General features: G+C 32.7%; 1 protein-coding gene across 5 annotated transcripts in view; it reads left to right on the top strand.

The window, feature by feature from the left end:
- Positions 1-13593, top strand: part of LOC139528127 (piwi-like protein 1) — a 37616-nt gene extending 24023 nt beyond the window's left edge. For 2 of the 5 annotated variants that reach the window (XM_071323962.1, XM_071323963.1), the window contains exons 11-17: positions 141-292; positions 941-1065; positions 5320-5494; positions 6335-6491; positions 7239-7367; positions 8226-8373; positions 11622-13593. In XM_071323962.1, coding sequence (XP_071180063.1) covers positions 141-292; positions 941-1065; positions 5320-5494; positions 6335-6491; positions 7239-7367; positions 8226-8373; positions 11622-11738 — 1003 coding nt within the window. In that variant the 3' untranslated portion in view covers positions 11739-13593. Of the gene's footprint in view, positions 1-140; positions 293-940; positions 1066-3042; positions 3218-5319; positions 5495-6334; positions 6492-7238; positions 7368-8225; positions 8815-11080 lie in introns of all 5 variants that reach the window. The other 3 variants (XM_071323960.1, XM_071323961.1, XR_011665532.1) reach the window with 2 other exon arrangements.
- The last annotated feature ends 2893 nt before the right edge of the window (positions 13594-16486 follow it).

The following is a 16486-nucleotide window of genomic DNA, read 5'->3' as shown; positions in this document are numbered from 1 at the left end:
CGTAACGTTTCTTCTTTTTCTTGTTTATAAATTGTCCTTTGTTGTGTGAAATGTTTCAATGAATGCAGTTAAAAAAATATGTACAAAATTGTTCATTAGCTAGCTTGTTTCAAGTCTATATGCCATTGCTTTCTTTTCAGATGTGAAATTCCAGATGATAGGAATGATAGCTACCTCTCTGCTCTTAGACAGCAAGTACAGCAAGACACACAGATGGCTTTGTGTATTTTGCCAACAAACAGAAAGGACAGATATGATGCCATTAAAAAATTCTGCTGTGTTGATCACCCAGGTATGGGGGAAAAAATTTAGTTTGTGTGATCATGAATGTTATTTGAAATAACATGGTTGTACAATCAAATTTATCCAAAAATTAAAACAACATGTATAAATTTCATGCGTCCACATTAAATTTATCCAAAAATTAAAACAACATGTATAAATTTTATGCGTCCACATTAAATTTATCCAAAAATTAAAACAACATGTATAAATTTCATGCGTCCACATTGCTTTTCTTGATTTACCTTCATCAGGAACAGTCCAAAGATTCTTTTAGAACCGAGACAAATAAGAGCTATTTGTCCAATAATAACCTAATAGCCAAATCCATTTTAAGGCCAAATTTGCCTGATGATTTCAAACCTTAGTTTCTTTAGAATTTCATAATTTAAGAAATGATTATCATGTCGGTATTAAAGAGCTGACAACTGAGCTGATGATAACCTTGAAGACTGATAATCCACCAGCAAAGGATGAAATATGATCAATAAATGTAGATATGTATTCAATTGTATACAGGTCTGACATTTTAAAGGGGAGATGATGAATTATACTTTCATCAATCAATATATTTATATTGCATGGTTGGGGATGTATCCTTTTGTTATTTCACTTATATCTTATAATACATGAAAATAATATTGAATTAATTTTGCAGTTCCTAGTCAGGTTGTAGTAGGTAGAACTTTGTCCAAGAAACAGATGTTGATGTCAGTCGCTACTAAAATAGCTATTCAGTTGAATTGTAAACTTGGTGGAGAAGTTTGGCATCTAGAAATTCCAGTAAGTATTAATAGAACTACAAAAGAAATCATAAAGTATAGTTAATCTAGTGTAAAATTGCTGACTCGGAGTAATATATTAAGTTGTACGTTATCCATATTTACTATCCTGTCATTGGTATTAAAAAGTACTTTTACCCATTGTATATTTTGTATTTATTATATGTATAAATGTTAGGATTATGTCCTTGTCGGAAAGGATTCATTAATTATGAAATAACATCTGTGTTTGGGTTATGGGAATATATTGAAGCAGTTCAATTTCAATGTGCATGATATCCTTGGAAGGCACTCAGTTTCCCATCTAAAAAGCCAATGTTGGAATATCGTGTTAACATTTTTACTTTATTAAAAGTTTACATCCATCCCATGTGGAGTTTTTAAAGTGCCTTCACTGGATCCCATGTACATTGTTTTGTACAGGACTCGACATATTTTACAATTGACATTTTAACATGAGGCAAAAAAAAAAAAAGTCAGTTTCCTGCTGCCAACCCTCGAATTTTTTTTTAATTCCGGGAAAAAATTGTTTTCCAGCTGATCCGGATCTGTATCATACTATGCCCAAACAATAAAAATGGCTGCTCCCAGCACAAATGTGCTACAATTGAGCTTTAAAAAATGTTGGCACTGGGAGAAGAAGTCAATTAAAGCTTCTTTATAGAGATAAACACACTTTTGGGTACAGGAATCCAACCAAACATGACATTGAACCGACTGCAAATCTGACAGGGAGTGCAAAAAAAAAAAAAAAATCCCAACCCACCAACCCGGATTTATTTGCCTTGTCAGCAGGAAACAGACATAATTTTTTTTGGTCTGATATATGCTTGAATATTCAGAACCATAAAAAAAAACTAGTGATTTTAGTTTTTAAAACACTGAGTGTTGTAGCTGTGTGCACAGTGTGGGTGCTTACTGTATTTGTTTTTAATTAGAATTTAATGTGTGAAGTGATGCTTTAAAATCTGCTGAACTATTGGATTTATTGATTTCATGAACCTGCATAGCAATAGACATTAGGGCTTTTCCTTAATTAATTGTATGCGGAGGTGGCAGAAAGCAATTTATTTAAAACTTGATAGATGATAGTTATTTAAGAAAGATTGCTTGAACATTTAAAGGAAATATTCATTTAAAAAATGAATGCATGGTTGGGACAATTAAAAATTGCTTTCTGAAACCGTCCCATACATTTATTTATGGAACAGCTCTAGATAAAAAAACAAATCATTTGGAAAGGCAATTCGGCTATTCCCTTGAAATGGATGTTGAAAGCAACTTCAAATATTAATCTTTGTGTAATTTTGCATATATTAAACTGGCATAAAACCACAAATGACCCACAAGCCATGTAAAACAAATTTCCTTTCCTACCCTCCAACATTCATTTTAATTGAATAGCTCTGTATACATATACATTTCTTACCTTTATATTTGCATATCATTTGGTTTTGAGTTTTTAACACGTGTGATCTACTAGTGTATGTTTCCTCTCCTTATTATGACCTGTCACTGCTACAGCATTGGTTAGTAAAACTTGCTATCATCAGTGTTGTGCTTCCTCAAACATTATCACTCTGGGATGTCTGTTCCAGTATTTACTCGGGGAGCTTCAGTCATAATTGAAGATTTCCTCAATACTCTGGAACCTGCATTCTTAAAAGGACTGTTTCAGTATTGTAACAATTTGTACTTGGATTTTTTTTCATATGGCTTTTCAGGAAATGGATTTTGATATTAAAAGAATAAAAATTTAATAGTTTTTATCATGCGCAGCATTCAAATTATCTTAAAATAACTTCATATTACCTGTTTAAAGGCTGTTAAACAAAGAATTTGAAACAATTCTTATTTTGAAGTTGATTATTTGATTATATTTATTATGCCAACAGTTTTCTGAAACAGTCTTTTCTTACATCTACATGTATATTATCACTACTCATTACATTGCTTTTTATTTCCTCCCATCAATCAGCTAAAGAATTTGATGGTGATTGGTATAGACAGTTATCACGATTCGGCCAAAAAAGGTCGGTCTGTAGGTGGTGTTGTTGCCAGCATTAATCCAGCCTTGACAAGATATTATTCACGCTGCACTTTCCAACATTCGATGCAAGAGTTGTCTGATGGTCTCAAAGTCTGTATGAAAGGTTGGCATTTCAACAGTTGGCTGTATATTTTGAGTTTATAAGTGTTTTTCGAGGTTTTCTAGTACAATCAGTATCACTGCTGTATGGTAGGTATTGGTCTTCTGAAATAGTCTCACTGTAGAAGTATACATCTGGCAAGATTCAGATAGGTGTAGTTTGATGGATAGGCTAATTTTGAGGAAGTGACCGTTTTAAGGTATGAATTTGAAAAGTTGAGGACTAGGAACTTGATAATATAAGGTAAGGATGTCTACACTTGGCTGGTTAATCTAAGAACTGTACTGGTTATCTTGTGGTCCTGGCCTGTCTTTTAGATGTGATGCATACCTTTTTCTCAGTGGACAGCCAAGTGGAGATATAAGTTGGTCTTTGGTTCATTTTCATTTATTTCATTTTCATCTGCTTTTGTGCTGTGATTGTACTTGTATGTGCTGTCTATGTAATGTGTTGGCCTTGCTATATGTATATGTCATGTTTGGTTTTGCATGATAGATATGCTTTGCTTTATATGTTTGCCTGTGCTTGTTTGCTGTTTGTTTGTATGTTATAACATAATTAATTTCAAATGTTTTATTTACAGTTTATGAAATAATGATTAATAAAAACAAACCTATATATGCCTTTCTAATAGGATTTATGAATAGACTACATTCTTATTCATATTATTTTTCTCCAGATGAAGGGATATGTTGTTGAGGCCAAAAACAATAAATATACATGTCTTAAGATTCAAAAGATGAAATGTATTTACCACAAATATTTTGAATGTTCTTCTACATAATAGAAAATACAGGAACATGGTTATAGAACCTTGCAATAAAAGTTGAAGAAAGATTGACCCTTGGCAAGTTTTTTTGGGGTGACTAATTTTGCTTTGCGTAATAACAATGGCTTACTATTATTTGAGAACTGGAGCATACAGGTTGTTCCAATTAAGCATGCGTGGTACCAAGAGAAGGCAATTTAGATTTGCTTCACATTTTAACTCTACAAAAACGTCCACCCATAGATGAGATTTTAGAATGTCTCATCTTGGTCCCATGTCTTGTTTTTTGGAACAGCCTGTAGCCTAATTTACTAAGAACTTTCAAAATGTTGGTAACCCCTTGATGACCAAGCTGTTTGTTTCACAAAAAATCTTTGCAATTCAAATTGAATTGTTATGATAAACAAAATGTTTCATACTTGGCCCCTTTTAGTCTCCAGTCTGTTTTTATTTAAAGATTTAATTCTCTATAGAACTTTTCTTGTCGCAAAATTGTGACAAGTGATTCTAGAGATCAAAGATTTCTACTTGACCATTTAAAACACCCCATGTTAATAAGTTCTGCAATAGCAAAAACCAGAGCCACCTAAAAGGTTGTTCTAGTGTCGCTTGCGACATGACTACGAAATGCCTAATGTGTTATAGTAAATATCTTTTGTTAGCTTTCTTGCGAGATGAACTGTGAAGTCATTAAGTTACTACCCTCCTTTAATAGTAGTCCAGTCCAACAGATAACCAATTTATGTCTGTAGGACTACACTATTCCATAAGGAGGGTAATATACCTTATCTATTAAAGATTTCAAGGTTCATTAAGCAATTGGTGCACCAAAGGTATTGCATGCACTCGAGGCATTTTGCTGTAATTATAAAAAAAAAGATGTTAAATTGCAGGTATACAAGAACATTAGCTGTACTAATTGCTTTTCATTAACTTTTTAATGCTTATGACTAACCAGAAAGAAGATATTTTGTTTATGTTAAGTTGCAATATGATTACAAGTAATGTTACTGTTTTGAGAGAAAAAGATCATTTCTTCCCAATATTGTCAAATAATTTTCGTCAAATTTTGTAAAGTGCATCCCTATTGGCCTGCAATCTGAATAGAGAAGTGGATAAAGTTGAAGGAAAATACATTAAATCTTTGCACTTGATTTACTGTAGAAATGAATATAAATCAACAAGACACCCTTTTGTGTTCAGTAATTTCAGTTGAAAAGTAACAAAAATTTATTGGGGGGGGGGGACCAAAAGAATTAGTAATTTTAAAGTAGTCACATTGCAACTTTTTCTTTTTGTTTGTTATTTGTTACTTAAAAGCAAGCTCTGTTTACAGCTGAAAGGTTTAATGGTGGTAGGTATTGATACATACCACGATTCTGCCAAGAAGGGACGTTCTGTAGGAGGTATTGTCTGTAGCATGAATAGAAATCTTACCAGGTATTACTCTAGTACAACATTCCAAATGCAGACTCAGGAACTTGTTGATGGAGCATGTATTAAACTGAGAGGTACGGTTATTCAATGAGGCCACCCTTGAAAAAATTATTTGCTTGTTGCCTTCACTTGCCTTGTAGGTTCAATGGGTATTATTTTTTTTTTAACAAAAATATAAGTTGCATGTTAGACAAGAAAAGGACATTCTTTATTACCAAATATATAAGTTGCAAGAATGATGAAAAAAGGACATTCAAGCAGAAAATCATATTTAAAAATTTTAAAAAAAATTGTCAAACCTTAAGGGGTAAATAGTAAACATCAAGTTTGATTGAAAAAATTAATTGGATGTACATTCAAATAAGTTGCTAGCTTGAACATTCTCAAATAATTTAAAGTTATTTTATTTATAAAGAAGGGACTCGCTCATAAATTTTCAATATTATGTGAAAAGCCTAGTTTACAAATCAATAAACTTATTAATTATGTTTTAGAGACCTGCATAAATGTTAAAATTTTACAAGATATTTCACATGTCCATTGTTTCAAATTCATGTTTTATGTATATACAGGCAAAATACAACACCTAACTGAAATAAGATACAAACTCCGCCATATATGCAAAAAATATTTCAATAATTTTTCATTTACATTAAACATATCAATAGAAACAATAATAAATTTATTTAGATTTTTACTGAAGATTTTCTTTCCCCTAGGAAGGCAAAGAGTGTGGAACAAATCAACAGAACAATGGACTTAACAGATGCTTTACAACATATACATGTTATTTCTAAAATCTCTTGAGAATTCACAAAATATTAGAAAATCAATTATATCTTCAATATCAAATTGTTTCATTTGTTGTATTTAATAATTAGTTTGATGAGCTACATAACAACAATGAATTGCAGGTGCCCTTGAGAAGTACCATGAAGTAAATGGTGCCTTACCAGAGAGAATTATTGTGTTCAGAGATGGCGTTGGTGACGGACAGCTCCAGGCTGTACATGAACATGAAATACCACAGATGATTGACTGTTTCAAGAAAGCAGGTGGTACTGAATACAGGTAGGTCAAAGTTGTAATTTTCACGCATAGAGACATAGAAGTGCCAAGTGTCTGTCTAGTCTTAATTGCAACCTCACCTGTAAAGTTCTTGAAAGACATACAGTATAACAGCAATCAAAAATCCACATCGTCAACTACTTTTAAAGGAGTTGCATTGTTGGTGCCCTTGTGGTATAATTCTTGCCAGATATTTATGAAACTTGTATCAAAGCTTTATATTGGCAATGTCTATGACAGTTCGAGAAATCTGCCAGTCAATTATTTGATAAGAACCCAATAAAAATGAAAAAAGGGGGAAGTTGGAACTCTTCATATTTGTTAAGACTTATAGAATTTGGTCAGTTGTCCAAATCGAGAACAGGTAAACAGTTCAAACAACATTTAGATTCTACAAAGTTTGTTTACTGGTATAATTGGAGGATTATTCAGGACAAGATACTGGTCTGTGATAAAAAAAAAAGTTAATTTCCTTGTTTTATATCAGATCAGATCTTTCATCATCCGTCTATAAACTCCGAGGAGATGCAGTTGATGAACATTTCTGGTCACTTTCTCAATGTATTAAAATTATCTAAATTATGTCATTCCTGTCACGATAAAGGGAGATAACTGGCTTAATTCTGTAGAAAAAATAATGTCCTTTCTTTCAGTCCCATATTCTATGTTACCTGTGTAATCTTAATAAAAATCTGTTCAGTTTTGAGAAGCAGAAAATAAAATATTGAATCTATGAATATATAATTTCAGTCCAAAGGTTGGTGTAGTGGTTGTGAAGAAGAGGATCAACACCAGATTCTTTGCCAGTTTGAACAGAGGACAATTGGGTAACCCACCCCCAGGAACCATTATTGATACAGAAGTAACGAAACCAGAGTGGTTAGTAATATTAGTATATTGTATGTGGAGTAGTTTGTAATTATTTCTGTATATGTGTACTTAGTTTTAACATTAAAAGTGATTTTTATGCCCCACCTATGATAGTAGAGGAGCATTCTGTTTTCTGGTCTGTGCATCTGTCTGTCCGTTCGGTCTGCTTCAGGTTAAAGTTTTTGGTAAAGGTAGTTTTAGATGAAGCTGAAGGGGGTCAGTGAAGCCCAATCAACTTGAAACTTAGAAAACTTGTTGCTTATGATATGATCTCTCTAATTTGCCTTCTAATTTTGAAGGCAAATTAGACTTTTGACCCCAATTTCACGGTCCACTGAACAGAGAAAATGAAAGTGGGAGTTTCAGGTTAAAGTTTTTGGTCAAGGTAGTTTTTGATGAAGTTGAAGTCCAATCAACTTGAAACTTGGTACACATGTTCTTTATGATATGATTTATCTAATTTAAATGCCAAATTAGATTTTTTACCCAATTTCACAGTCCATTGAACATGGAAAATGATAGTGCAAGTGGGGCATCCGTGTACTTTGGACACATTCTTGTTTTTTTCTGGGCTATATGTTCATCTGTTATATAATGTTAAGTATATGGGAAACATGTAGTAGAACCTTGATCTTAAACACTTTCAACATAAAATGAAATTGTTGTTATTAAAGCAAGTGATACATCTAGCAGGTTCACTCTTTGGGATCATACATGTATCTTCTATTGTTAAATTCAACATTTCTGTCTTAAATTTATAATTCAAGATCTTTTATTGGTTTGCTTACAGATAAAAATACATACTGATATACAACATAATTGTATACTAATGGTTATGTGTATTATGTTGTTTGTATCCTTTTGTAGGTATGACTTCTTCCTTGTAAGTCAGTCTGTCAGACAGGGAACAGTTACCCCAACTCATTACAATGTTGTGTGGGATACAACAGGACTAAAACCAGATCATATGCAAAGATTAACCTACAAGATGTGCCATCTGTATTACAATTGGCCGGCAAGTTATATATATTAAATATTTTGTTTTTATATTACCAAGGATGCAGCTTGAGATTGTTGAAATCTTCATTTTTAGCTCGCATGGTCATTGGCAACATGCATTTCGCCATCTGTTGGCCAAATTTTATTCAATATAATACAATTTTAGCAGGGATGTTCCTAACCGAGTTCCTTTCCTAGTGGAGTAAATTTGGTGACATCTCTTCTATAGAGTGGTCACTATGGTCATTGATGCATAGTTGCTTTAAGTTAAATTAAGCTTGTAATGTGAATATAAAAGTAAGTGGTATTATAACCAATGAAACAACTATCTACTAAAGGTCAAATGTAGTAGATATTAACAGTTATAGGCAACCATACAGCCTTCAACAATGAGAGAGAGAACCACAGGTTCCAAAGTTACTTTTGTAATGTTCCATGTGTGAAGTAGCCTTTTTTAGCTCACCTGGCCCGAAGGGCCAAGTGAGCTTTTCTCATCACTTGGCGTCCTGCGTCCGTCGTCCGTCGTCGTCGTCGTCGTTAACTTTTACAAAAATCTTCTCCTCTGAAACTACTGGGCCAAATCAAACCAAACTTGGCCACAATCATCATTGGGGTATTTAGTTTAAAAAATGTGTGGCGTGACCCGGTCAACCAACCAAGATGGCCGCCACGGCTAAAAATAGAACATAGGGGTAAAATGCAGTTTTTGGCTTATAACTCAAAAACCAAAGCATTTAGAGCAAATCTGACATGGGGTAAAAATGTTTATCAGGTCAAGATCTATCTGCCCTGAAATTTTCAGATGAATCGGTCAATCGGTTGTTGGGTTGCTGCCCCTGAATTGGTAATTTTGAGGAAATTTTGCTGTTTTTGGTTATTATCTTGAATATTATTATAGATAGAGATAAACTGTAAACAGCAATAATGTTCAGCAAAGTAAGATCTACAAATAAGTCAACATGACCAAAATAGTCAGTTGACCCGTTTAGGAGTTATTGCCCTTTATAGTCAATTTTTAACCATTTTTCGTTAATTAAAGTAATCTTTTACAAAAATCTTCTCCTCTGAAACTACTGGGCTAAATTAATCCAAACTTGGCCACAATCATCTTTGGGGTATCTAGTTTAAAAAATGTGTGGCATGACCTGGTCAACCAACCAAGATGGCCGCCACGGCTAAAAATAGAACAAAGGGGTAAAATGCAGTTTTTGGCTTATAACTCAAAAACCTAAGCATTTTGAGGAAATCTGACATGGGATAAAAATGTTTATCAGGTCAAGATCTATCTGCCCTGAAATTTTCAGATGAATCGGTCAATCGGTTGTTGGGTTGCTGCCCCTGAATTGGTAATTTTGAGGAAATTTTGCTGTTTTTGGTTATTATCTTGAATATTATTATAGATAGAGATAAACTGTAAACAGCAATAATGTTCAGCAAAGTAAGATCTACAAATAAGTCAACAGGTCAGTTGACCCGTTTAGGAGTTATTGCCCTTTATAGTCAATTTTTAACCATTTTTCGTAAATTAAAGTAATCTTTTACAAAAATCTTCTCCTCTGAAACTACTGGGCTAAATTAATCCAAACTTGGCCACAATCATCTTTGTGGTATCTAGTTTAAAAAATGTGTGGCGTGACCTGGTCAACCAACCAAGATGGCCGCCACCGCTAAAAATAAAACATAGGAGTAAAATGCAGTTTTTGGCTTATAACTCAAAAACCAAAGCATTTTGAGGAAATCTGACATGGGATTTAAATGTTTATCAGGTCAAGATCTATCTGCCCTAAAATTTTCAGATGAATCGGTCAATTGGTTGTTGGTTTGCTGCCCCTGAGTTGGTAATTTTGAGGAAATTTTGCTGTTTTTGGTTATTATCTTGAATATTATTATAGATAGAGATAAATTGTAAACAGCAATAATGTTCAGCAAAGTAAGATCTACAAATAAGTCAACATGACCAAAATGGTCAGTTGACCCCTTTAGGAGTTATTGCCCTTTATAGTCAATCTTTAACCATTTTTCATAAATCTAAGTAATCTTTTACAAAATCTCCACTGAAACTACTAGGCCACAATCATCTTTGGGGTATCTAGTTTGAAAAATGTGTCCGATGACCTGGCCATTCAACCAAGATGGCCGCCACAGCTAAAAATAGAACATAGGGGTAAAATGCAGTTTTTGGCTTATAACTATGAAACCAAAGCATCTAGAGCAAATCTGACAAGAAGTTAAATTGTTAATCAAGTCAATATCTATCTGCCCTGAATTTTTCAGATGAATTGGACAACTGGTTGTTGGGTTGCTGCCCTCCAATTGGTAATTTTTAAAGAAATTTTGCCGTTTTTGGTTATCTTGAATACTATTATAGATAGCGATAAACTGTAAACAGCAATAATGTTCAGCAAAGTAAGATCTACAAATAAGTCAACATGACCTAAATGATCAATTGACCCCTTAAGGAGTTATTGCCCTTTATAGTCAATTTTTAACAATTTTCATTAATTTGGTAAATTTATGTAAATTTTTACCAAATATAGTTCTCTGTTACTAATGGGCAAAGTTCATTATAGATATAATTGTAAGAAGCAAAATCGTTCAGTAAAGTAAGAACTTCAAACACATCACCATCACCAAAATACAATTTTGTCATGAATCCATTTGTGTCCTTTGTTTAATATGCACATAGACCAAGGTGAGCGACACAGGCTCTTTAGAGCCTCTAGTTTTTAAATGAGCAAGATCATGGTATGGTCACAGCAACAACTGGAAGACTTGAATTTTGCAAAATATTTATTTTTCAATGGAATCTATTAAACCATGTTTCCTAGTTTTAGTCTAATTTGTTAAACAGGGGCCATTTGATATGCAACTATTATGCAATTATCAGCTACAAACTTCAAGAAAAATTTGGGAAGGTGACTAGAAGTTCTGCATCAATATCTTGTGGAGTATTTGTTTGAATTGTTAAACTGAAATAAGTTTTTACTTTCTATACTAAGGATGGCTAGTTTGGAAAAAAAAAAAATTACCTTATGTGAATATAAAAATAAGATGTGATATTATAACCAATGAGAGAACTATTCACCAAAGGTCAAATGAAGTAGATGTTAACAATTATTGGCAACCATACAGCCTTCAACAATAAGAGAGAGAACCATAGTCCTTATCATGCATATGGATGACAAAAATCTGTTTTAATGATGTCATAAAAAAGTAGCTTTTTCTGATATTAATTCTCTTCTTGTTTCTTTAATCATCTTTTAGGGTACAATCCGAGTGCCAGCTCCATGCCAGTATGCACATAAGCTTGCCTTCCTTGTTGGACAGAGTATTCATAGAGACCCATCACCAGCCTTGGCAGACCGTCTTTACTTCTTGTAAACTGACACTATGTTAAAAGAGTGACAGGACTTATTAACTTTGTTAAAAGCTGTTGTGCAGAATGAAGTGCCTACCTAGCTCTATCAGAGCATGAATTGTTTACTTCAGATGCAATGTACTATTGTGCAATGACTAGAAATGGTGCTGATTATAGACTATTTGTGAAGCAAGATATTTGGTGAACTACAGTTTTGTCTAAAAACAGAACAACTATTATTTTTCCAGTTTGGTTCTATGCAACTGATTATTTGGCTGCTTTAACTTGGTTCTATAGCTTCTATGTTGTCTATAGACCTTACAAAATATATCTAAAAGACAAACCCACAAGGGACTTCAATCAAAAGTGAAAAAGATTTTATGAGATTTTTGTTTATCTTTTTTTTTATACATAGTTTATTGTTTTAGAGTAGGTTTTGTTATTTTTTATACTGTTTTATTTTACCGAGTTGAAAGACTTTGATTAAGCTTTGTGGTATTAGTGCAGACGTTTTAATCATGTGTATCTATATCAGTGTGCAAGTGATCAAAGGATGTTTATATCATTGTTTATAGTTCATTTTATGTAGAATAGAAGTTAATCAGAAAAATTTACCACAAAGTTTAAAAGAATCTTGTTGAAATGTCTGATTACAGCGAATCTCTGAATTGAAGCTTTTTCAAATTTAAATAAATTCTTATTTTGAAGAAAATTGGGAGAATTTTTGTTCATTTTTTTTTTTTTTTTTTTTTTGAAATAAAGATGGGGGAACTTTTTAGTGAAATGATAGATTGACGCAAAAAAATATGAAATACTTGTAGTATATATTCATATGAAGAGATTTCGTTAAACCAATTTCATTTATGAGGTTTTGCTATGACAATCTAATGAAAGGTGTGTTGAGTGCGGAATTAATCCCTTTTGCTCAGTTGATACAAAACGTGCACCAATGGAAAATGTTGGAAAGAGGTGGAAGCCTGTTTATTATGGGGGTGTTATTTACTAAAATTAAATCGCTTTGTGGGAAAATGGTGTTGACGACAATTAGGTGGGTCTATATTTTTCTTTGTTAACTGTTCAGGGTTTTCCCATTGTCCATAGTTATTTTTTTATTGAAATAAAAATATGATGGTATTATCTTTTATGGATTTACTTGTTGACATTAGGATGAAAATAATATAGAGAAAGTTATTTTGGGAAACGATGTAGATATACTGAAAAATGTTTAACTATGGACACATGAAATTAGGGTAAAAATTAAAATGCTCAAGAGGGAATAACTTTTTGCCTGTACATAATGAAGTTGAAGCCACTGACTTGGAAGAAGATTTTTTTATTCATTCCACATGCATCTTTTTTCAAAGTTATGACTGAATCTGAAGAATATGAGTTGTATGTCTTAAATTTAAAGATTTTCTTTTATTGGGTTATAGAACAAATTATTAAGTTAGAAGTTCATACTTCAACAAATTTGATGGATAATAAAATTATTGTGCAATAATATTCTTTAATCGTCCCATTTAAAAATTCATTTTGTTGTAAAAATAATTCATAATTGAATCTCTTTCAAAAATAACCTGCATCAATTGTCATTTTTACATTTGATCATTATTAAGAAAAAACATTTACATCTTTGGAAATTGTGTTTGTATGAATGAAAGTCCATAAAAAACTTCATAAATCCATTTTCAAATCAATATATGAATCTTGCAGACAAATTTCACTTCAAATTCAACTTGATTGAAAGAGTTAAGCATATATGTACACAAATCATTTTTATAACCAATTGTTTTCTTTTCAAGTCATCATGTAAAGTTTGTTTCATTTGTTTAACATTTAATCATGCTGGGAAGGGGGGAAATAAAAACAAAAACAAAATGCTGTCTTCTTTTTTTGTATGTTTATTCTTTAAAATTAAGAATGAAAATGGGGAAGGTGTCAAAGAGACAACAACCCGACCATAGAACAGACATTAAGTTGTGTTTCCTACTTGCAGGATTGATTGATAACCAGCAAATCATCAATAAAGTTATTTTCTTTCAGGCTTCTTGAAAAAATATTGATAGATGGTATTTTCGGTATATAAATAAGGTACTGTGGTATGATAGCAAGACAACTTTCCACAAGAGTTTAAATAAATTGGATGTAAGCAATTGTAGGTGACCAGGATATGAACAACTATACAGGTCACTGTATGGATCTTCCAGTTGCTTCAAAAATGAGCTTAACACATTCCACATAACCCTTAGTGGCAAAATGTGCTCACAAAAAGATAAACCCACAAAAAAATGGCACAATCTAATAATTGACTTTAGCAAAGGAAAATCGCTGAACAGGTACATCATTTCAAAAATGCTCAACCATTCCCCTAAACTTGTAGGGTGCATGTGCACATTCTGAATTTTTAAAAGTGGCCAAAACACTAGCAAGCCACCCAAGGTGAAATTACACTTCAACACTGTAGATTGCAGTAAATAGAAAAATAATTTTTTAACAAAAATGAGGAAACCAAGCCTTTCCCCAAATTTTGCGTAATAGACTGATTTTCCCAAAGTCGAACATGTTATCTTAAAAACAACCATTTTCCTAGACCAAATTTATCACTGTGCACCAACAAGTTTATAGGGACTCCGATGTATTTTATGAATTTGACTGTCCTAAAGTCGGCCGTCTAATCTTAAAAACATTTCAACCTCTAGAATAAATGGATTGGTGGATTCTGCAGAGGTGACTGGTCAAGTATATGTATTCAAAACGTTGGTTCCAAGCAAGTTATTATTACCGGATAAGTCTTTCAAAATCATCTTTGTGAAGTTGCGCAGCAAGCATCCATGGATCTCTATATTCTTAATAATCGCCTAATAAAATTTTATGAATGAAAAACAATATGTAGACTATCACATGAACAAACAGAAACTACAACCACTGAATTACAGGCTCCTGACTTGGGGACAAGCATATACATACAGAATGGTGGGGTTTAAACATGTTAAATGGATCCCAACACCACCTTACCTGGGACAGTGGTGTAACCGTACAACAAAAAAAGACAAAAGCTAGTACAGATGAGATGAAAACTAGACCTTGACCAATGAGGTCAAGGTCAGATGAACCATGCCAGGCAGATGTGCACAACTCTCAATCTATACAACAAATATAATTCACCTATTGATTATAGAAATAAAACCGACCAAATACAAAAACTTCACACTTATAGTGTGTGATAACATTGTGTGAGGGAATTCGACGTTTGATGTACCACTGTTCACTCCAGTGCAATTTATGACAATACCACTGCATCAATCAGAATTATTTTTTTTGCAGTGTTTTAAGAAATGATTTTGCTTTGTTGTCGCGTATTATTTGTGAAACATTCAATGTTTTAAAAAGGCGAATTTTCTTTATAAAGTCAATGATTATGTTGACTTTTGAAGGCCAAACTTTCTACAGCCTTAAATACGCTAATGAAAGATCCAATAACTATACCAATACATAACGACATGTTTATGAAATTATAACAAATCTAATGGTTAACAAATTTTTACTCGTTATTGCAAAAAAATGAACTTAATATATCTGACATTTTCTCCCTACCCAGTTTACCCCTATACATTTTGATGATGTGGACTGGTCATTGTTATTGAATCGTAGGCAATTTGATTGGATTAAGTTGTTATTAGTTTACCTTCAAACTTGTTTATGCTTTTCATACATGACTTGATTAATTAGAACGTGCATGAATGTGTACGGTAACTAAAATGACCTTCAAACTGGACACTGGACGAGTCAATATTGTGTTTTATCAATGAAAGTTAAGGTATGAAAGGTAAGAATTGCCACTTATTCGATTTTCACAAAATTTTCGGAATATACAGTTGAAAGGTTATTTTTTAAAAGCCTATTGTGAAGAGTAAAGAGCAAGTTTACAAATAATACATTAAACAAGTCATTTTCGTAAGAGAAATACCGAAATATATTTTACGCACGACTACGGCAGGTAAAATTATTATTTATCATAATAAAAAAAAAGCATTTTTCAGTCTCATTGGAATATGTTGATTACAATTAATCCCAAACTTAAGAAGTAAGTAACTAAAGTCAAAATATGTCCGATCTGCCTATTTCTGCACATCAAAAGTCAATACGATCGTTTTAAATTCAATTTCGTCTACCTCACAAAATCTTGTTAGGCACTATAGCAATGAACCGTGAAAAAAAAGCCAAAATAATGTACAAAGTTCAAGAAGGACCAAGTTTTGCCAAATACAGCTATAGTAATCTATTCCTGAGCCTTAATATCTCTAAAATAATAAAATCAAAAGTTTTGTAAACAGTTAATTTATATTATTATCATCATAGCAGTATCGGGACTACGGGATCCGGTTTTTTTTTATCTAATTTCGTGGGAAAAATTTGGTTGATTATATAGGCAATCATTGAAGCATGACTGGAGTGAACACCCCCTTTAGTTCAGTCAGTGGGCCCTCCTTTATGAAAAGTTCTGGATCCGCCAGCCCACTAATAATAATACATGTATATATACAGAAATAGACCTCAACTTTCACATTAATATGATTTAGACCTGTTACCTATTACCTTATTTGTACGTTCCGCATCCGACAGGCGCACCACCAAACGGTGTATTCAGGATTAATATGCTACATGTATATACACGGGTCATATTCACAGGGTTGACACTACTAGATTGTCAAATTGTTACCTATTGTAGAATTTTAATCAGTAAAACTTTCTAAGATAACAATACGAATAC

The sequence above is a fragment of the Mytilus edulis genome, chromosome 6 (genome assembly GCF_963676685.1).
Source record: "Mytilus edulis chromosome 6, xbMytEdul2.2, whole genome shotgun sequence".
Classification (NCBI taxonomy): Eukaryota; Metazoa; Mollusca; class Bivalvia; order Mytilida; family Mytilidae; genus Mytilus; species Mytilus edulis.
The sequence above is the reverse complement of the archived record's forward strand: the minus strand, read 5'-3'. Positions and strand labels throughout refer to the sequence as shown.